The 23,587-nt window shown below is 41.8% G+C and overlaps 1 protein-coding gene across 1 annotated transcript in view; it reads right to left on the reverse strand.

Moving 5' to 3' along the window:
• FAT3 (FAT atypical cadherin 3) overlaps positions 1–23,587 on the reverse strand; it is a 518,717-nt gene that overhangs the window by 189,360 nt on the left and 305,770 nt on the right. Inside the window, 1 exon segment of the mRNA XM_075061745.1 lies at positions 15,726–15,787. Within this exon segment, the coding sequence (XP_074917846.1) occupies positions 15,726–15,787 (62 nt within the window).

A 23,587-nucleotide genomic window follows, 5' to 3' on the forward strand; every position in this document is an offset into this window, starting at 1 on the left:
CAGGATGGATAGAAAGGAAGAAATTTCAGCAGACAGTCAAGATGGGAAATGATGAAGGCTTAGATGACAGTTTTGGCAACCCAAACAAAAACAAAAGGCCAGATCTTAGGGAGGATATTGAGGAAGAAGATTTGGAGGTGGCCTGAACATGTGGGTCTATTGAGAGAGCAGGGTCAAAGATGACACCAGGTTATGGGCTTAGGTGACTAGGACAATGTTGTCAGCACTGATAGAGACAAGAGGGAAAGGAGACACTTGGGAGGAATGGCAATGATTTGGGTTTTAGCCATGGTAAGCTGAAGTATAAGATGAGACATTCAGGAGGAGATAGCAGGGAGACAGCTGATATGCAGGACTGGATAGAGAGAGGTGGGTCAGTAGCAGAGAGGTACGTCTGTGAGCCATTGTTGTAGGACTGACAGTTAAAGCCATTTAAAGAAGAGGTTACCTACAAAGTAGAGGGAGAAGAGGCAATGGGTCAAAGATAGAGTCCCATGGGACACCCAGAGGATGTGGGACAGAACATAAGAACATAAGAATGGCCATACCGGGTCAGACCAAAGGTCCATCCAGCCCAGTATCCTGTCTACTGACAGTGGCCAATACCAGGTGTCCCAGTGGGAGGGAAGTGAACAGGTAATGATCGAGTGACCTCTCTCCTGCTGTCCATCACCACCCTCTGAGAAACAGAGGCTAGGGACACCATTCCCTACCCATCCTGGCTAATAGCCATTAATGGACTTAACCTCCATGAATGTATCCAGTTCTCTTTAACCCGTGTTATAGTCCTAGCCTTCACAACTCCTCAGGCAAGGAGTTCCAAAAGTTGACTGTGCACTGTGTGAAGAACTTCCTTTATTTGTTTTAAACCTGCTGTCCATTAATTTCATTTGTGTGATAAGTTCTTATATTATGGAACAAGTACATAAACTTTTCCTTATTCATTTTCTTCATACCACTTGATTTTTATAAACTCTATCAACTCCCTTAGTCTCCTCTTTTCCGCTGAAAAGTCCTAGCTTCATTAATCTCTCCTCATATGGGACCCATTCCAAACCTCTAATCATTTTAGTGCCTTCTCTGAACTTTTTTCTAATGCCAATATTTCTTTTGAGATGAGGGGACCACATCTGTACACAGTATTCAAGATACCATCGATTTATATAGGAGAATAATATATTCTCCATCTTATTCTCTATCCTTCTTTAATGATCCTAACATCCTGTTTGGCTTTTTTGACTGCACACTACGTGGATGCTCTCAGAGAACTATCCATGATGACCCCAGATCACTTTCCTGATTAGTTGCACTAAATTAGCCCCATCAATATTGTATGTATAGTTGGGTTATTTTTCCCATGTGCATACTTTGCATTTATCCACGTTAAGTTTCATTTGCCATTTTGTTGCCCAATCACTATGGTTTTGTGAGCTATCATAAGCATCTTTCCAAATCTGGACCTTAGCGTCCGGAATCTGGGTGCCTGCATGAAACCTCTAAGCTTAATTACCAGCTTAGATCTGATATCGCTGACACCAGCCAATTTCCAGTGTTTGGCTTGTTCTCCAAAACCTTCCCTGGGGAACCCCCCAAGACTCAGATGCCCTGAGTCTACAACAAAGGGAAATAACCATTTCCCCACCTCTCTCCCACCAGAATTTCCTCTCTGGGCTAACCTGAGAGTACTGATGCAACCTCTTTACATCATAATACAAGACGCATGTCTCCTCTCTTCCACAAAGAGACAAACCAAAGACAAGGAAACAGAAAAGATTCTCTCTCTCTTCCCCTTAGCTCTTCCCGCCCTGGACACTAGGAGAGTTAAACACAGAGAGCAGTTCTTTCCCTCCCCCTGTCTTTCCTTTCTCCCACCAATTTCCTGGTGGGTCAACTAGAAAAAAATCAACAGGTCTATAAAAGCAAAACTTTAATAAAAAAGAAAGAAAAAGACATAAAAATATTCTCTGTATCAAGGTTGACAATAATACAGGTTCAATTGCTTAAAGAAAAATGAATAAACAGCCTTATTCAAAAGAGAACATTTAAACATTCCAGCAACTACACACATGTAAATACAAATAAAAACAATAACAGCCTATTGTTTTCTACCTTGTACTCACAACTTGGAAACTGAAGATTAGAAGCTTGAAGATTAGAAAATCCCCTCTCATAGCTGAGAGCCAGACAAAAGACACAGACCCAACTTCCTCCTTGAGTTTTGAAAAAAATCCAGTTTCCTGACTGGTCCTCTGGTCAGGTGTTTGGTTCCCTTTGTTAACCCTTTACAGGTGAAAGAAACATTAACCCGTAGCTATCTGTTTATGACAGAGATCTTTTTGAAGTTCTTCACAGTCTGCTTTGGTCCTAACTATCTTGAGCAGTTTCGCATCATCTGCAAACTTTGCCACCTCACTTTTTAACCCTTTCTCCACATCATTTATGAATAAGATGAATAGGATTGGTCCTAGGACTGACTCTTAGGGAACACCACTAGTTACACCTCTCCATTCTGAAGACTTACTGTTTATTCCTACCCATTGTTCCCTATCTTTTAAACAGAGAAGAAGTATCTCACATGAAAAAAAAACTGTGGGAAAAAAAGAGCAAAGAGTTTTGAGGGGACCCAGAAAAGGACAGAATTGCAAAAGCGAAGAGGAGATTTCAAGGAGGATATGATCAGCAGTCAAGGAGGCTGTGGATAGAAGCAGAGGTGCTGAGACTGAACTATGCAAGGGTCACTTGAGGCTTTGGGAAGAGTTGTTTCACTGGAGTGGAAGGTAGAAAGCAGAAAGGATTAAGGCACTGAAGGAGAGAAATGTGAGACAATGGTTGTCAGTATCACACTCAGTGAGTTTAGAGGTGAAGTGGAAAAGGGAAGTGTGTGGTATATGAAGAGGAAGATGGTGTTTTTGTAGTCTCCGGAACGTCAATGGACCACTCATTAGAAGAGCTAAATTAGTTTTTGTAAACAATCAAAATTATACCTATATACTAATAGCTCACAGGAAGAAGTGTTCCCAAGTAAGAGTGAAGCCAAACTACCCACAGGGAAGACAGTGGCCTCCTGTGCTGTACAGGAAGTGGAGAGGAGATAGGGAATGTACACAGTGGCCATCTTTGCTATGGGTAGCCTGTAGCCTCATTCTCTCTGAGAACAAAGAGGGTGATCATTCTGAAAGAAGGAAATTCTTTGTGTGGTTCTCTGAAGGGGAACATCAGTGAGAACATTATCCTTCAAAAAAAGAACAGGAGTACTTGTAGCACCTTAGAGACTAACAAATTTATCTGAGCATAGGCTTTCGTGGGCTACAGCCCACTTCATCGGATGCATAGACTGGATCATACAGCAAGAATATATTAATACATACAGAGAACATGAAAAGGTAGAAGTAGCCATACCAACTGTAAGATGCCAATCAATTGAGATGAGCTATCAGCAGCAGGAGAAAAAAAAACTTTTGAAGTGATAATCGAGATGACCCATCTTTTTGCAGTTACAGACTAACAAGGCTGCTACTCTAAAATGGGTTATTATCCTTCAGTCACTGATGAGGGACAAACCTTCAGTTCTGAAGGATATTATGGGGGGAAATGAACAGTAAACCTAAAAAAATCTTCACAAAAGATATCCATTCTACCAGATTTATTCAAGATTCATCTCTCTGCCAATCTCTGGATAGACTGAAAAGACTTGAGCCAAAATCAGGAAAAGAAAAGGCCTCATACTGAGTGCTAAAATTCTTAAAGGACCTATTTTAAAATTAATTTTAACTAATCAATAATTTTACTTATAAATTCTCAGAAAATGGCTTCTGTAATCAACAAGTAAGCGATCTAATTTTCAGGAGGCTACAATGTATTTCTCATACATAACAAGGAAGCTGAATCCCTGCTTTAAGTGCAAAACTCAACTCAATGTTAGCTATGAAGCTGCAGTTGGAAACCTCCACAATGAGCGTATGTTCTGTATATATATTACACACAGTCACAAATCAGGAATCCATAGCAGCTGTTAGGTACTGTAAATGATACAAAAACATGACATAGGACTAAAGTAGATACGCTTCAGATAACACAAAGAAGCTGTATATCCAAATAGATTCAAATTATGTGAAAGATTCCCTGCCATTTCCGTAGAAGATTAAAACACTGGTACATTTATAAAAACAAGTGTGAAGATTTAGTAAACCAAGATGTCCTTCACAATGACTTTTTGTTTAGTAAAGCATGGAGCATGGCAAGAGGTTCTGGAGGAGACATAGTAAGTGGATAAATCAAACCAGCATGAGCCTCGTGGATGGGCTCCGACCAATAAAACAGAATGTACATTTCTGAAGATGTGTCAAAGTAAAAACCTATGAATCTTGAACTAATCTCTGAGCTAATTCATCAAAAGGAAAGCTACAGCAGACAGAACTCCAAAATTATGACAGAGAACAAGATATAAATGAACTACAGAATTTGCCTACATAAACTTACTGCCAAGAAAAGTTTAAAACAGGAAGAGGAAAGGAAAACCATTATAGCACGGTCCTTTTTATTACATCATGTATTTAACAAACTTCTAATAGCCTAATTTTCATAAGGACACAGTAATATTGGGTGTTTTCTTATTAAAACACTCATCCATTCTGTTTACGCTACGGTAACACCCATCATCTCCTAGTTCTCCAAACAAAAGGGATGACATAGGAAATGTCCAGGTTAGGATAAAAGGTATACTTTAAAAAATGTGTTAGTGAACACATTTTAACGGACCCATTTTACAACCCTATCATAGACAGCTGGCCAAGATAAACCCAAGAGGGGAATCTAGGCTACAGCACAATCGACTAACATATCTGTGAAATACAGCTAGCTCTGTCTAGCTAAATCATGTTAACTAATACGGTTTAAAAAACATACCTTTTCTCCTACTGTGGACAAGCACACTGTCATTGATGAGGAGTGTGTGTGACCTCTCAAAATATATATCCCAGAAATAAAAATGGGAATGCTGTAGGTTCTTAACTCACACCATGGTAAATCAGGAATAATGGAGCTCAATGGAGTTAAAACTTGCCTAAGTAGATCAGTGTTAATTAGAAAATTAGGTCGCATGAGAATATGACCATGACATAATGATAAATTTGAGTTGTCCCTAACTACAGCAACTGCAATGCTATATTATTCAACATGTCAGTTAACCAAAAGGTCATGTTCTCACACATTCTCATTTTCCAGTGAAGAGAAGCTCAGTGAGACCAGAATGCAGCCCAAGATGATGAGCCCTTCCTGACATACATTTAGGAACCTCAGCTCCCAAGAGCTGCTCAACCCTTTACAGTTCATTTCTCCTCAGAATCTTGTTGCCTGGTGAAATCTGATCTCGTGGAAATGTCCTGCAGCTAATACTCCATTGGGGAAGTGAGACCCAGGGATGCCAATTGGCAGAGGGCCCAGGGGGGGCATAAGGTTTTACAGGGATCCCCTGCGTCAGAGATATACATAATAATTCATCAAAGGGTATGTGAGGGATCTACTGAGAGCCAGTAGCTCACTGGTCATCATAATCAATGCAAAATGTATGTATGGATATTGAAGGAGTTATGTAACTATGCTGAAAATTATGTTCTTAAGGTCTCGAAGTTAAAGCAGGTCACCTAGAGATGACATACCTCGGAGATGCTTATTTCAGGCAGGAGGTAACAGACACCTATCTCCCAGTCTTCTCATTTGTGCATTGTATGCCTCACAACATCCACCTATTTGCATACTGAGTTACAGGCAAAAGAAGAAGTTGTGAAATCTACCAGGAAGGAAATCTACAAGATGAAACAAACAGCAGAGGGGTGTCCTGTTTCTGAAGAAAGAGAAAGGGTTGTTCTGGTATACCTTGAGGTGCAAGAAAACACACTGAATCCTACATCTCAGAGGCAAACTGACAGAGTACTTGTCTCATAAAATGAGGACCAGAGCAAGGATTTTGGGTGAGCAATATTCTACAAGACATAAGAGCATCTTATTAATTAAGTCTAGGTTCTAGAATGCATGTGATGATTTTGTTTTATATGTAACCACTACTTGCTGCTACCTGAATCTCAAAGTTGCGTTAAACTTGTAAGGAAAAAAAAATCCAATGCAGCCAAGGCCTAAATTAAGTAGTCAGTTAATACTTTAAAATTGAAGGCTAAGATCTGCAGCAGACATGAGTGAAACAAACATTTCCTCTGGGATGCATCAATTCCAAAGAGTTTATAGAAATATCACGCACAAGGATTTCTAGGGTTCATAGTCGTTCTCATCTCAATAGTACTGTAAGCTCATCTCAAATCGATTGTGGATCTCAGTCCATCCCCTAGCAGATATATATACAGTCTATTCCTTGCTGTGGTAAAAATTACACCCTCAGTGATGATCACACACCTCTCACTGACTATGTGCATCTTGCACAGGAGCCTAAAGGGACTTAAATAAAATAAAAATGGCTGTTCGTTTTCAGCAATATTCATGTTGCTTTACATTTTAGCCCTTTTTTTTTTGCCTTAAAAAAAATCATTGTCAAATTTAGTTTTCCTGCTACTTTGGCCTCATCTACAGCCTTACTTCTCAAGTTGCTGTCTAAAATAACACAACATCTGGAATCCACTGAAATGTGTTGCAATCAAGGAAAGAGAAAAAAATATCTGTAACAATGCCATGCCTTAACTATTTTGCAGCTTTAAATTCTTGTACAGACCCCTTGGTTAGCAGATGAAGTAGTGATATTTCCAATCATGCATTTGATAACTCTGTGTTCTTGGGTCACATTAGTAAGAGATGATGCTGTAGTCTATGAGTCACTTATCATGGCAGACAGATGTAATCACAGCCAGACGACTTTCACATTCTGCTGTGTAACATTTTATGCCTCAATACTCCTGAGATCCAGTGTCCAATGTCATATGTAAATCTGGCTCCTTAGCAATGATTTTAACCTCCAAAGCCAGTCCCTGTCTTTGGAAAGTTTGTTTGCAACTCCTGATAACAGGACCTTCAGAGAAATGGCATTTTTAAGTGTGTGCCACCATTTTGCTGCTATTCATTTTTAAGCAGGCTTCTGTAAAGATTCAAATTTAATTCCTTGGGGTGTGCAGAGCAGGAGCAGAGGAGTAAACAAAGACCATAGACTCCTAGGTGTCCCTCAGCTCTTGTCTTTGATACAGAAGTAGAGCCCACAAAGAATGCAGATCTCAGCATTATTATTATTAACATTACTGTACTGCCTAGGAGCCCCAGTCATGGACCAGAACCCATTGTGTTAGGTGCTGTACAAACACAGGAGAAAAAGACAATCCAATCCCTACCCCAAAGCACTTATAATCTAAGCAAAAGACAAGAGACAATGGATGGATACAGACGGAGCAGTACAAGAAAGCACAGGACAGTAAAAGAAAAACAATGAGACAGTAGTGGTCAGCATAATAGGCTGTGACCTCAGCACAAAAGGAATGCTGCAATTTCCTCGGAGTTGCCTGGCAGCTTGGCCCAAGCAATGGCACTGCATGCTGGGAACTGTAGTCTCAGTGAGCTGTACTGCCACATTGTTAAGTACGCTCCATTATATACACCTCTACCCCAATATAAAGTGGTCCTTGGGAGACAAAAAATCTCACCATGTTATAGGTGAGACCACGTTATATCAAACTTGCTTTGCCCCCACCGTTCATTGTTCCCTGATCACCCCCTCCAGAGACCCCCATCCCTAATCACCCCCAGGAACCTATCCCCTCCCCAACTCCCTTGTCCCCTGACTGCTCTGACCCCTAGCCACACCCCATGCCCCTGACAGGCACTCACTGGCAGCGGTGGGAAGTAGAGCAGCCCAGTCCCAGTCTGCTCCACTCTGCCAGCTCCCAGCCGCGGCGCTCTGCTACCTGCTGTCGGTGAGTGCGGAGAGAATGGGGGAAGAACACTCCCTGTACTCACCTGCGGAAGGAAGTAGAGCACTGCGGCTGGGAGCTGGCAGAGTGGAGCAAGTTGGGGCCGGGCTGCTCCGCTTCCGCTGCTGCTGGTGAGTGTGGGTGGAGGATCCCTTCCCCTAAGCCCCCTCCCCCAAGCCCCTTCCCCTGAGTGACACAGCTGGTGCCAGGGTGAGGGAAACAGAGCAGGCTGCTCCTGGCCCCTCGCTAATCCCCCGGGCCATTCTGGGACTGCAGAGCCCCCAAAAGTGCCCTCCCACAGCTCCTGGCCCCCAGACCCGGGGGGGGGGGGCGAGGAGCCCTTGATCACCCCCAAGACCCTCTGCCCCTTATCCAACCCCTTGGCCCTGGCCTGGCCCCATTAACACGCTGCTCAGAGCAGCGGGTCAGAGCTTTACCGTGTTGTATGCGAACCCGTGTTATATCGGGTTGCGTTATATCAGGGTAGAGGTGTACAAATAAAGCTCCCAAACAAGTGATCCACACACAGGGAGATCCACTGGGGTCTGAGTGTGGCCCACCACCTCCCAGGAATGAAACCATTGGTTGGGCAAAGTTTGAGACATCCTCTTGTCAGTTTCATAGGCCCCCACTCACAAATCAAATCAAATTTCAGACCTGTTAAAGTTTTTTTCTTTCCTGTTTTTAAGATTTTCTTGCAATGCTGTCACTATAATGTTGCTTTTTATTACCTTTTGAATAGGGACGCTTATACTTACACTGCCATGTCAAATGATCTTTAGAACATTCTAGCAATAATCACAGGCAGCCTACAACTTTTCTCTCTCCTCTCCTTGTGGCAAACACAGCAAAGCCATTCCAGAAAACTGTTAACTAAACAATTTTAAGTTCAAGCTATAAGTAGTAGTTTGCCTTCCTATATTACTAGTTTCTCTTGCATCAGCTAATGGACTTCAGTTTTAAAAAGGGAAAGGCATGTGCCCTCTTAGCAACACTTAAACCTCAGATAAAAAAAGCTGAACCAGATATGTTGCCTAATTTATACCCCAATTGCTAGCACGTCACCAAGAAGGAATGCAGTTTTCTTTGCCAAAAGTGGGCAAAGCTAAAGATATATGAATAGATGTTTACACAAATTCATAATTTAGGATTTAAATAATAAATCCTCTGTATAGTACTAGCTACATCTCAGAAGCTAGGCAGGGTTTAGGTGTGTCAGTACATGGATGGGAGGCTTCCACAAAGAACCAAGGACACTGCAGAAAGTAGTGTTGTGAGATGAAATTCTTCCATATGCCTCTGTACTAAACCAATGCTCTGGCATGGTGCAAGGAGGACACTGTGCTATTTTAAGTGCTATCTTTTGGGTGAGATGTCAAAAAGCAAGATCCTTACCCACTTGTGGTCATGCCACAGCTTCCAATAATACTTTTCCCCAATTTAATATTCAGGACGAATTTCAAATTGGTAAACAACATAGCCACATATCAAAATTACCCTTGCAGTTTCAATTTTTCATTATGGATGGAAACTAACTTTTTAGAAGGATATATTTCTGACTGGCGGGAGGGGGGAGTAATTATGTTTCCCTCTGATTACTGCACATAAATATACGCTACATAACAGAGATTATATAGTACTCTTTGCTACTGTACTCACAGTAAATGGTAACCAACACGTTTCACTGGAGCCCTGGCATTTTGGCACTTACATCAGATCTACCCATTTATCTTCATTACAATCTCTTGCACTGTTACTGACCTCCTTCTCAGAACTATACTAAATCAGCCCAGCAGCAAGATTGATGAGACCGGTATTTACAGATTTGCTACAAAGGCAAGGCATTTGAGAGGTACTGCTACAACATTCTGATTGAACAAAGTTGGTTAGAAATAAGCAGGGAGTCAGACAAGGCACTCTCTTCCCCTTATTAATAATGATCCTTGAGCTGAAATTTCAAGGGCAAGCCTGTCACAACTGCTTCTTAAAAACCATTAAGTTATAGTTAAACTTTTCAGATAGTTAACATTTCACCCATGCTTATCTACAATGGCTATTAGCAGCCATTTTTTGTTCTTTATGGAGACTCTACTGAAACTACCTTTTGATCAATCATTTAGTTAAAGAAGTACTACAGAATAAGGTAAGAAACTACAAAGTCCCTTATAAAGAATTTAAACATGGAAAGGCTATGAGTAAATTTTCAAAAGTGCCTAAGAGAATGTCCATACCACAAAGAAAAATCCGCAGCGCTGTGTCTCAAGTCTGGGTCAAATGACTCAGGCTTGAAGGGCTCGGGCAATAGGGCTAAAAACAGCAGCGTAGGTATACCTGATCAGGCTGGATCCTGGGCTCTGAGACCTGGCGAGGGGGAAGGGTCTTGTGATCTACTCCAAACAGGAAGATTTATGCTGCTGTTTTTAGCCCCACAGCCCAAGCCCTGTGAGTCCTAGACAGTTGATCCAAGCTATGAGACTTGGTGTCATGGGTTTTTCTTTGCAGTGTATATGATGTGCCCTAAGTTTTTAGAAGCCCATGTCCCATTTTCAAAATTGACTAAGGTACTTAGACACTTTTGAATTGTACCCTATATTACTAGTGAGGTAAAAGGAGAAAGCAACATTTGACTACATCTTTTATGAATTTCAGATCACGCTGTTCTCGGGTTTTGGAGCCTCTGTTGAGAATTGTACACTAAAACCTCAATCTTCTCTATACAAAAGGCTAATCCCCTTGTTAAATACAGGGCTTGCAGTGCAACAGAGTCCTAGCTAATGAAACTCATCAGGAGCATGTAAATTTTACAGATGCCTGCCCAGGATGGCTTGAACCAACGTTTTGAACAGCTCATTCTGAAACCACTGAAATCGAGAACATATATTCAGATCTATCTTACAGAACGAATGTGCAAGTCAATGAGCTGTAACTTGGATTAAACAATTCACTCCCATCAAGCTGCACATGTACACAGCAGAGCAGAACGGGAATTATTTATATTCTGGTGTCTCAGAGTAAGCTGACAAAGAACAAGATTGTAGAAATGGTTTACTTTCAGCCTCCGTATCTCAGACAGCTGTCACTACAGTTGCTGCAAAAGGCAGACCTAAACTTTTCACGCTCTTCCCAGAGCTAACATTCCAGTAGTGCTGCCCACTGTTAGCTTTTACATCTTTGGTGAGTAAGAACTATGCAAGAAAAAATGAGGGACAAGACTCCAAAACCCAGGAAATATTAGAAAATGACAGACACACAAATCTGGGAGGGAAGTTGGATGAAGGCAGGAAGGAGCAGCTGAGAAAGATGTAATAAAAATGGTGCAATGTCCGGTTATTACAGAGGAATAAAGGTAGAGTCTCTGCAAATTGTAATCACATCTCATTTTGAAATAGGTATTTATTTTAATTCACTTGCTTAGCAAGCAGATAACTACCACAATTTCATTCCTTTCATCAGTTTAACAAGTAAAGCATGGATCCATTTAAGATATTCTGCAGAATAATCTGAGAAAACTGCATTTGGGTTGTTGTATGTTAGAAAGTAATGTAACAAGTTGATATTTCCCCCCTAATTTAAACTAGAACCATCCCACTAGTAAGTATACAGTAAAGTGAGAAACCATGCAGTATGTGATCCACTGAGACCAAATTACATCTGCCATGAAAAAAATGCTACTAGACAGTAACCATGTAATAATGTCCTAAACCCTAGAATTATTAAATGATTTTACAAACGTCAAAGAAATCAAACCCTTATATTAAAAAAAAAAAAAAGAGTTACATACTTTTCACGGCAGATTTAAAAGGTGCCTTTTTCAAAGAAATAAACAAATGCACCTCCAACCCCCATCCTGTTCCCGCCCCCCCAACAATTTGAATCTTTTAGTCAGGAATCTAGGTAAGGATTCAGGAAGAGTAAAGTCTATTACATAAGTAGGTTCTGAAAGTTAATGTTCCTTTGTATGTATTCTTTGACATGTGCAGAATTCTTTAACTACAGCCATGGATGTTCATTATAAAAGGACGGACACTGGAAAACAGATAACTACAAAAAGGCATAGTCTAGGAGACGAAGGCACTAAATGGGGGTTCAACAGATCTGAGTTCAATACCTGATGCTACCACAAACTCGCTGTATGACTTGAGACAAGTCACTTTGTCTTTGTGTTTCAAATCCCCATCTGTAAAATGGGGGTCATGGTAAACAGTCCCCTAGCCTACAAGGTATTGCGAAGATCAATTCATGAAATATTGTGAGGCACACAACTATGGTGTGAATCAGGGGACGTACAAGTACCTAGATTAACAGAAGGATGGTTTATATGGGGCAGCTGTGGCAGAATGAAATAAGCACGGATACTGGAATCAGGAGACCAGGGTTTGCCAATAGTTTACTCTGTGACCTTGGGCAAGTTACTTGACCACTTTGTGCCCTATTTGCTCTGCTTGTAAAGCACCAGTGTGAAGTGCTTGGAGAGCTATAAATGAAAATGTGCTATAACACTGCAAAGTATCATAAAGCCCCCACAATCTCATTTTGCCTTGTTAACAGCTATTGTGAACGGGGCGGAGACAGACCTTTCACCAATGGAATTTGCTCTGTACGTACTTTGTTGTCTGGGAACAATGCCTCAATCAAATTCAAGTTGAGAAAAGGGCCTGACTATTTAAAAAATAATTAAAAGGCATTCTAACCAGGAAAGGTCCATCAATGCCTCATATATGCACCATGCAAGCGGAAACACAGGTTGCCGGGTCAAGCTCTAATAAGATCCTTTCAGAGGGAGCCAGTTTTACTCTTTTTTATGCCAGACAGACTCTATTGGAGACAGGGTATGAAACAAAGCCGGAAGGGTAATAATCGTACTATTGGGAGACGATGGTAATCTTGGCAATTAAGGACTCCCTAGGAGGTTAATTAAACACATCGAGAGTCAAACATTTCACAAAATGTTTCAAGTATGTCATAAAAACGTGCCCACCTTAGACAGCTCAGTTCTGAACCATCAACAGCCTATTTGTTTTTGTCATGCTGAACTTGCCTCAAAGTATGCTGTAGAAATGGCAAATGTTAACTTTTAATTAGCAAATGAAAACACCAACTAGGTCATCTAGTTCATCTCCTTGTCAATGCACAATTCTATTCCCTGCAGTAAATTTTTGCCCACTTGGCCCAGTTTAGTTTTAAAAGTCTCAAGCAACAGGGCTCCTTCCACACTCTTCAAGAGGCTATCCCAGACCTTGCTAATCTCATTTCTACTTCCCTGATTGCCTACACTTTTCTGTGCACAGTTTCATCCTATTAATCCCAATTCTAAACCTCCTGGATCACCCTAAACACTTCATCTCATTCCTTTATGTATGCACCCTTCAAAAACTTGTAGACCAATCAATATCTTTCAAACTGGACAAAAATCTGAGGAAAGCATCCAGCCCAGCAGGCTAAAGCCTGAGTTTTATAAATAATACGAGAGAGTTCCCCTCTGCCTCCACCAGTGAAGATGTATAAGGGGTGAATCCTTTGCAAAATTGGCATCTGGTGTGTTTCATTCAGATCCCTGAGAAAACACAGATGCAGAAAAGACTTACAGTCCAGACCCCAATTTGTCCAATAAAAGATATTACCTCACCCATCCTGTCTCAGACCCAAGTTTCTCATTAATATATATATTCCAAAATCTATGCCAAAATTCACTTCAGCTGGCTATCTTCCCTAGGAGTAAAAGCTGAAAAATCTCCAGTTATCGGAATAAAGAATTACTTTAGCTAACTTTCCAATGAAGAAATCCCTTAAAGGAGATAAAAAATCCCTTTATTCCTCCTCATTTATTTATAGCCTGGGATATTTGGGATTGTACAGGAACATACAGAGGAAAAAAAGTTAGCAGGTCAGGTAAGAAATTAACCTTCCTCTCTTGTTGCTCTGTACCAGGCCAAGTGCTCAGGGTTTTCCTCAAGCAGTACTAACCAAGGGAAGGAATATCTGCAACCAGAGATTACTACATTCTTCTGCCAAATAGTGATTGTACCAAAAAACATTCTGACCCTGTAAGGGTGCTTAACATGTCCACATATTCTTTAGTTAACACTGCTACGAGGAGAGTTTCCAAAATCATATTATATGGATGGCTGTGTCTATCGGATGATTTTACCCAGTAGCCCTCATTTTCCACTTGCACCAATGTGAATCAGGAGGCATTTCAGTAAATTCAGGGCAGTTATATTACTGTAAATTAGAGTGAGATCAGAATCAAGCCCCATATATGGAAAAGGATGAGAACATTTTATCACATGGTTTTTAGAGCGACGAAGAAGAAATAATATATTCGACCTGGCAATGCACAGGTACAGTTTTGTGAGAGTTACACATATTACAGATAGTTATTCAGATGAGAGGACACTATGGAGAGAGAGTTGAAATAAATCTTCCACTGCAAAGAGTAATTTCTTACTTGGAAACTGTAGTTGATAGGTTTAAATCTGAAATTTCAAATATGATTCATCTTGATGATCCAGCCAGTGAGCAAAACCAGAGTTTACTTCCACTCACATTATAGGGTTTTGCATATGGATTCAAGATGCAATCTTAGGCCTTAATCATTCAAAAATTTAAACATGTTTAATTGCACAATGGAAACAATCCCATGTACCAGCAGTTTTCAAACTTTAGTAACCTGAGGACCCCCATTTTGATTTAAAATATTTCAGGGACACGCGAACCCTCCCACTCAGCCCCAGGCCCTGCCTCCACTACACCGCTTCCCCTAAGGCCCCAACCTTGCCCCACCTCTTCCTGCCCCCCTGCTCACTCCATCCCCCCTCCCTCCATCACTCACTCTCCCTCCACTCTCACTCACTTTCACCAGGCTGGGGGTAGCGGGGTTGGGTTCGGAAGGGGGTTCAGACCCTGGGGTTGGAGTTTGGCTTCAGGAGGGTGCGAGCTCTTGGATGGAGTTTGGGAACAGGCTCTGGGCTGAGGCAGGGGGTTGGGGTGCAGGATGGGGTGCAATGGCCAATGGGAGCTGCGGAGTCAGCGCTCGGGGCAAGAACAGCAGGCGGAGACCTGTCCTTGCCCCCATCCCCCATCCCAGGGGTCACAGGGATGTGCCAGCTGCTTCCAGGAGTGGTGCTGGGCCAAGGCAGGCAGGGAGCCTGCCTTAGCCCCACTGTGCTGCCGGACTTTTACTGGCCTAAAATCTTCCAGTTTGGGTTCAGTAGCCTCCGGGAGATAGAGGGGGAGGAGTTGAGGGAGGGAGGGGGAGGAGTTGATTAGTGGGGTTTGCAGACCCCCTGGAATTCCTTTGGAGACCCCCAGTGGTCCGTGGACCCCAGTTTGAGAAATGCTGCCATATAGCACTAATCACAGGGTGCAAAGTTATCCATGTGCAGAAGTCTTTGCAGAATAAGGGTCTTCCAAACTGCATTGGAAATTCATTAAAGGGACACAGACGACTGAAATATCACATGGTTCTCCGAAATATTTTAACTTATTGTTACAAGTAACAAAAAATTGCTACAACCAAAAGAGATTAGAGAAAAAATGAGTATCTGTCTATTTCTAGTTTGTTCATGTGTTTGAAAGCATTTTGTGAATTGTTGACTGAATTATTTCCCCTGGATAGTTAGTCCGGTTCCCCTCTTTGTGACAGCAACAGGAGAGGGCAAAGCATTGTCTTAGAAATAGGGGAAAAAATGGTTCTACTGAAAATTAACATGGAAAATTAGACAATGGGGTAATATCAGAAACAAGCTTTAAACTCATTATTCAAAATTGGAAAGATTTGAAGATGGAGGTACCCTTTAATATGTATTCCCCATCAGAATTTACCTCAAGAAAATGCTCTGCCTGCTGTTCTCGATCCAATTTTCTTGATGTTGTCGTAATCAGACCTGTGGAAAAAAGAGAACATTTGGTTGTCAATATCTGCTGGAGCAACATCAGTCTCTCCACTGACCATAAGAAACAAGTTCATCTGCTGAATTCTCCCGTGTGTGGGGATTTGGAACAGTATCATGCCTAGTTTTCTTGATGTCTCTCCGACATCACCACAGTCAGGGTTTGCCTGAAAATGAATCTGTAAGGGGAAAAAAGAATACAATATTAAAAACTGAAAATGGGTTACAATTGTGTTTATACAGTTAATACACTGTAGTTAGTATGGAGAATTAAAAACCTCAGCAAAGAATCACTAGCTGTCTTGTAATTAGGAATTTTAATTAACATTTGCATATGAGTGAAATCTTACAGTAAGTACCTCATTGAAGATTTTCGAGTTCTTGAACAATTAATGGGATAGACTGCCGATTACTTCTGTGCCAAAGATCGGTCTTCTGTTATTTAACTTTCTAATAGGTTTTTGATCTCTCTTTTTTGTTATTATATTTGACAAAGAAGGTTATTTCTGTAATAGTTACTTGTATGCATAATGACTGCCAGCTCTTGTGCATTGATGATTTTGTACAACGTCATCATTTTGTTCCATATATAAAGAGCTTTTAAACAAAGTAACTTTTTACATTAAAAAGATCAAGACATCTTTACTTTAAACAATGCTCTTCTATACACTAATAACCTCATGCAGGATTTAGACTTAGCAAAGAAAATATGAGACACTCTCACAGACTTTACTATGTTGTTAAAAATAATTTTAGCTTTTATTTTTCCTCAGTAGCAATTAAAAGGTTCCACTTCTACCTCACACAAAGTGTTCTTTGAATAGCAAGATACACTGTGTGCTGTCTTGGAGGTAGATTCTGACTAGTGTCCAGAGACCAGAATCCCAGAGGTATATATTTTATTGAAGACAATGCCAATGTACCATATACTTTGCAAGAATTCATCCTTCACATTTGCTAGAAAAACAGGAGCAGTAATATCCCATGGCTGAGCTAAAAGACTAAGCAAAAAAACTTCAGGACCAGACTTCAAAGAGAAACTGCTGAGCTTCAGTTCATTTGCAAATTTGACACTATCAGCTCTGGACTCAACAAAGACTGTGAATGGCTTGCCAATTACAGAACCAGTTTCTCCTCCCTTGGTTTTCACACCTCTACTGCTAGAACAGGGCCTCACCCTCCCTGACTGAGCTAACCTCGTTATCTCTAGCTTGCTTGCTAGCATATATATACCTGCCCCTGGAAATTTCCACTACCTGCGTCTGACGAAGTGGGTATTCACCCACGAAAGCTCACGCTCCAAAACGTCTGTTAGTCTATAAGGTGCCACAGGATTCTCTGCTGCTTTTGTTTAATGAGAGGATTTACCCTTATGACAACCATGATTTTGTTCAGAATAATAATTGTTATTAATTATAATTATTATATCCTACATTTATATTGTGTTTTAATCTCAAAGCACTCTAACGCACATTACACACTGTCACTTTCTACTTAGGAGGAATCACTTCATTCACCAGTAAAACAGAGGCTATAACTAGGAGCAATGGGATTAAATTAACAAAGGGAAGTTTTTCCTGATATTTCAGCCTAACAGCGAGATCTATTAGACTGAAAAACAGACTCCCAAGAGAAAGTGTTAGAAACCAGACTAGACTTGACAAAGCATCAGAACAAATTGTATACTGTGTTATTGAGAATAATCCTGTGCTGGAAAAGGATGGAAAAGAAATGCAGCAGGCCGTTTCGACCTCAGCTCTTTATAATTTTGTTATCTGGGCTGTAAGGTGACTGCAGTTGTGTGGATTTAGGAAGGCATCGCAGTGGATGACAGGTTTGTGCCATGCATGCAACTCTTGTATTCTGTGTGAATGCAGATCATCATATATGAACACAAGGAAGAAGTCACTACAAGCAGATGCTTGTTTTCAGCAACACCTTATAAGAGCAACTGCCCCTTACAAGCAGCATTTCCCCTGGGAACACGTTCTCTACTGTGACTTATCAACACTCCCTAATAACAGCAACAGCTGCTTAGGAGCAGCATAGCAAAAGGGCACTGATATAGTGCTACTAATGGGCATTCACTGTATTTAAGAAAATATTTCAGTACCAACAAGATTTTAAAGTGGAACTCATTAAGCCCCTTTGTGGCATTTAGACACCACTACAAACACCTGTGCTCAGCAAGGGCACGAATCAACAGAGCTCTCACTATTGCTGAAGATACGACATCTCTTTATATGCCCTCTCACTCTCTTTTTGCGAAGGCACTATTTATAAATGGTACCCAACTTCTTCTTAAGCCAGAAATGTACATGCACAAAGAGTATGGACTGAAGGTCAGATAGTCAAATGCATCCTATACCTTCCCAAATGGTTTTGCACACATGCTGCATGGCCAGTCATTACAGTGAGTGATATGATTAGGGTTGCCAAATTTCTAATCACATGAACCCGAACACCCTTACTCTGTCCCCTGCTTCGCCCCACCCCCCCCACTCACTCCATCGCTTGCTCTCCTCCACCTTCACTCACTTTCACCAGGCTGAGGCAGGGGGCTGGGTGCAGGAAGGGGTGAGGGCTCTGGCTGGGAGTACAGACTCTGGGGTGGAGTCAAAAATGAGGGGTTTGGGGTGCAGGAGGGGGCTCCAGGCTGGGGCCAAGGGGTTCAGAGTGTGGGAGGGGGTGCGGGCTCTGGCTGGGGGTGTGGGCTCTGGGGTGGGGTCGGGGATGAGAGGTGTGGGGTGCAGGAAGGGGCTCAGGGCTGGGGCAGGTGGCTGGGGTGGGGGAAGGGGTGCGGGAGGGGGGCTCAGGGCTAGGGCAGGTGGCTGGGTGTGGACTCTGGGAGGGAGTTAGGGTGCCAGAGGGGGTTCTGACCTGGGGCAGGAGGTTGAGGTGCAGGCTCCGCCTGGGCAACGCTTACCTCACGCAGCTCCCGGTCTGGGGTGTAGCAGGTCTATGGAGACTCCCTGCCTGCCCTGGCTCCACAAGGCTCCTGGAAGCTGCAGCATGTCCCCCCTCTGGGGGGCGTACGAAGGGGCCAGGGGACTCTGAGCGCTGCCTGCACCCACAGGCATCACTGCCACAGCTCCCATTGGCTGCGGTTCATGGCCAATGGGAGCTGCAGAGCTGGCACTCAGGGTATGGGCAGCATGCAAAGCCCCCGTGGCCGCCCCTGTGCCTAGGAGCCGGACATGCTGGCCACTTCTGGGAGCCGCATGTAACCAGACCAGGTAGGGAGCCTGCCTTAGCCTCGCTGCACCTTTGACTGGAGCCACTAGGGTCCCTTTTTGACTGGACATTCTGGTCAAAAACCGGATGCCTCGCAACCCTAGATATGATTTCTACCCCACAGAGAGAGCACATCTTACTCTCCTTTTGAAATGAAAGGTTCACAATGTACTGCTCAAGCTAAACCTTCCAGTTGGTAGAACACCCTGGCACCTGCCACTGGACAGGCAAAAGGGACGGTCACTATGACCAATTTTCACAAGTGTGCTTTTGTAAGTTTGTTGGGTTTTTTTAAGCTACAGACATTGGTATTACAGTTCTATCCAGAGGCCCCAAATACATCTGGCTCCTATTCTGCTATGTGTTCTTCAGAGCAGGCGCTGTCTATGTGTTTGTTCAGTGCCTAGCACAGTGGGACTCAGTTCTTGGCTGGCACTTAAGCACTACTGTAATAAACATGATTAATGATATAATAATAAATACAAACACATAGCATGTCCCTAGAATGGTTCATATAATTTCAAAGAAATGGCTACAGGAAGAGAAGAGCAGCCATTAGACTCCACACTGAACAATACTTAGTATACGCTCTTCAATCAAATAATCATCTTACCCAGAGATGGCTATAAATGTTCCCTATAAAGGCTGTTGATGTTGGGCCAATTACATCAGCCCCCAAGAGTGCCTTCAGCTGAATTTCATGGGTTTTAGTCAGAGCAGAATTCAGCCAATGGTGTTGTAACATTTTTTCCCTTGCCAAGTTTATTAATGTAACAAATAAGTGACAGTAATAGTACTCAGCACATTTTAAATCTTCCAAGCATTATACAAACTTTAACCAATCCATCTGCACAACGTCTCAGTGAGTATCATCCTCATTTGAAAGGTGGGGAAACTGAGGCAACTTGACTAATGTCACCCGGCAGGGCAGTGGTAGATGTGACAGTAGTGCTTTATTTATTGATAGATGGTGGGGTTAGGACTACTACCATGCCCCACCCCATCCAGAGGAGAAGATAATTTGCTGCTCTGTCTGAAGGGCAGCCCCATTTCTGAGCTGCCAGCTGGGAATTGTTCAGTCAGTCTCTCCCTGGCTGTCGGGCAGCGGTAAGGGAAGACGCTTGCTGTTCCTGACATTCAGATGTCAAGAGGAGTCATCTCCCCACCACCCCTACCAGACACCAAACAGGGAGAAGGTCCCCTCCTCGGGCTTGGGGAGGGGTTTGTAATCACAGAAGTGTATTGGGCCAGCCAGCTTCAGGGGCTCAGTCTAGAGTCTTGGCTGTACATGAGCATGGGCAATGCTGTGAGATTTCCTGCTTCCATTCAAACCATTCTATCAACTGACCTTCTAGCACATCTGCTCCCAGCCAAGCACTGGAAGTGGGGAGTCGGCTAAACTTTTGTGAACTTCAAAACAGATTCAATCCAGGTCAAGTTCTGGGTCCAGAGAGGCCTGACTAGACTAGTCTTAATTTGCACTTTTACAGAGCCTTTCATCCAGGGATCTCAAAGCAATTTATAAGCATCCCCTGCAGGATAAACAACTATTATCATCCTCATATTACAGTCAGAGAAGCTGAGACACAGGTAAGCGACTCACCTTAGGTCACAGAGTGAATAAGTGACCCCACCAGGAACAGAACTCTGAACTCCTGACTCCATGTCTGCTGTTCTAGCCACCGCACAACAAACCCTCTTTGAAACAGTTCACTGACCTTTGCTGTTAATGTACATATACTGTAGCGAACACTTACGCATAGGAACAGTTACGAGTTCAACAATGAGGCTAGCACTCTGCAATGGTAAAATATGGACATGGAATAACTAATAATAAAATAAGCAAACCAGAGAGTGCCAAAAACTGTTAGCCTTTGTGTTTAGCTTTTCAGTTTTGCTGATTTGTGTCATCATGGGTATTTGTGTGATATGCAAAAAACAGGTTTATTTTTTACTTAAAATGATTCCTTTGTGATTTAATTTTTTTAGAACAGTAGTTTTGCTTGGATAGTTAATCATGTGTTTATGCAGCTTTTTAATCTGTATCTGGGGAAATACCCAAAAATACTTATTTGCATTATGGGCCTGATGCCATTTAGGTTTCAAAACAGAAAGCTAGTTCTCAGTTAGTGTAAATCAGTGTAGCTCTGCTGAAGTCAAAAGAGCCACATCAATTTACACATGCTAAGGATTTCGCTGAGAGGATTTTGTTTTTTTAATTTTTGGTCTGCTTATCTTTAATCATGAGTATATGAAAAACTCACTGTAAATCACTACTTTTTGTGTAACAAGAAAAAAAAGTTTTTTTTAATAAATTGCATCAAAAGAAATTTTTAGGCAAAAATCTGATAGTCCATGTCCAATTTCAGCATCCATTATTTTATTGGTATATGCAAGTTGTACTTTCTTTGAATGCATAAAGTCTCATTTAACTCCTACCAAAGCTGCAAATCAAAATTAAGTTCTGCCAGTTTTGCCAACCTTTCTGATAGTTTACTATGTACAGTACACATCTTTACGCTAACACAAAGCTCATGTTTTTTGGCAGCTTATATGATTAACTTGACAAGGAATGTAGGTCTGATATGCAGGCTGAGAGAGTATCTTGTGTAAAAGCAGACAGGTAAAGGAGAAGCTAATAAAGGGGTCGGCAACCTTTCAGAAGCGGTGTGCTGAGTCTTCATTTATTCACTCAAATTTAAGGTTCTGCGTGCCAGTAATACATTTGAACATTTTTAGACGGTCTTCTTCTGTAAGTCTATAATATATAACTAACCTATTGTTGTATGTAAAGTAAATAAGGTTTTTAAAATGTTTAAGAAGCTTCTTTTAAAATTAAATTAAAATGCAGAGCCCCCCTCCGGCTGGTGGCCAAGACCCGGGCAGTGTGAGTGCCACTGAAAATCAGCTCGCGTGCCGCCTTTAGCACGCGTGCCATAGGTTGCCTACCCTTGAGCTAATACATGACTTTTCACCAACAGTGAATCTACCCTTTTAAGTCTAAGATGGAATTGATGTTGATTAAAATGGAGGATGACAAATAAACAAATGAGGGAATAATGCTACAACTGTATTTTTCAAAGATGTGATACCAGAATCCCATATTTAATGGACACCGGATTTAAATAAAGGTCCTAAAAAGTATTATCAAGAGCAGACAGGCTACACTGTGCTGGGCACATGCAGCCCTGGCTTGCACCCTCGGAAAGCCCAACTGTCCCTAGGTTGTTAACATCCATATTGTATAGGTCAGTATTTCTGTGCCTTCTTAAACAGCAAGGGAACAGGATATGCAGGATTTATGATGAGCAGTATACATAGGATTGCTCCTCCTATATGTACTGTCTCATGCAGTTGCAAACCAGGTGAAACTGGATCCCAACTCCAGTACTACCAAAGCAAAACAAAGAACAAAACAACAAAGGGACATGCAGACTGGCATAACAGGATTTGAGAAACCAAACTGCAAGGGATGAAATTATTTATTTCCATCCTCCTCCTCCATCAGCCTGGGCATATGGGCATTTCAGAGTAGTAGTCCAACAGCAACACAAATTATCTGCATAGGTCCTGCTTATCATTATGGCAGCCGGCAGGAAAATACTTTCCAAAATGTGTTGGTAGCTGCTTTACAAAACTCAGTATGATACCTCTGCTTTTGGAGCCTAGAAGTAGAGACGGCCCCTTGTCCAATGTACCCTGATTGCTAATACTCCTTCTAAGGTAATTCCCCTATTCAAACCTGCCAGACCCTTTTAAGGAATTTTAAAACCATGCTGCCAAACACCACTCAGCTACACACAGTGAGTTATTGGATTAGCAGCTAAAAAGTTGTAATTTAAACTGCTGCATACTCATTGCATTACTAGCTCCAGCTTCCCTCCTAATGTGCTGGCTACCTTGAGTTTAAAGCACCAGTTAACTCAAACTAGACATTTTTGTGCGTGGACAGGAGTGTGGGTTAGGGGCAACACTCGTGTTACACCTTGAGTTAACAATGCAGTGAAGACAAACCGTTAGGTTAATCAATTTTTCATAATCTTATTTAATATGTATTACTCTAAATGTTTGCAGAAAATATTTGGAATATTCTCCACTGCTATCAATTATTTACATACACAGTCTGATTGGTTAATACCCTATGAGGAAGTAAACAAACCTGTGGACTCATCATATAACTATCTTCAGCCAGGATTTTCTTCCTGTATGTAAAAATCAATACATATCACCCTTACATATATTTGACTTCTGAGGAATATTCATATAGTGGATCTTAGGTACCAAGGCATCTAAGGACTGAAAGTTAGTTTGCCGCAAATATTCTTTCACACAGAATATCTGAGCTTCCCTCATAGGTCTAATACTAATCCAGGGAAAGCTCAGTAGCTTTTTCCAATGAAATGAAATTATTTTGATTCTAACTGTAGGGTCAGATTCTGATAACCTTATTCAAGCTGAGCTGCAATTGACAAGGCCAGATGCAATTTGCCACAAACTGTAGAGCCTTTATGGCAAAGCCACATGGACTAATACTACATAGATTATAGCTGAGCTTTCAGC

The sequence above is a fragment of the Chelonoidis abingdonii genome, chromosome 1 (assembly GCF_003597395.2).
Source record: "Chelonoidis abingdonii isolate Lonesome George chromosome 1, CheloAbing_2.0, whole genome shotgun sequence".
Lineage (NCBI taxonomy): Eukaryota > Metazoa > Chordata > Testudines > Testudinidae > Chelonoidis > Chelonoidis abingdonii.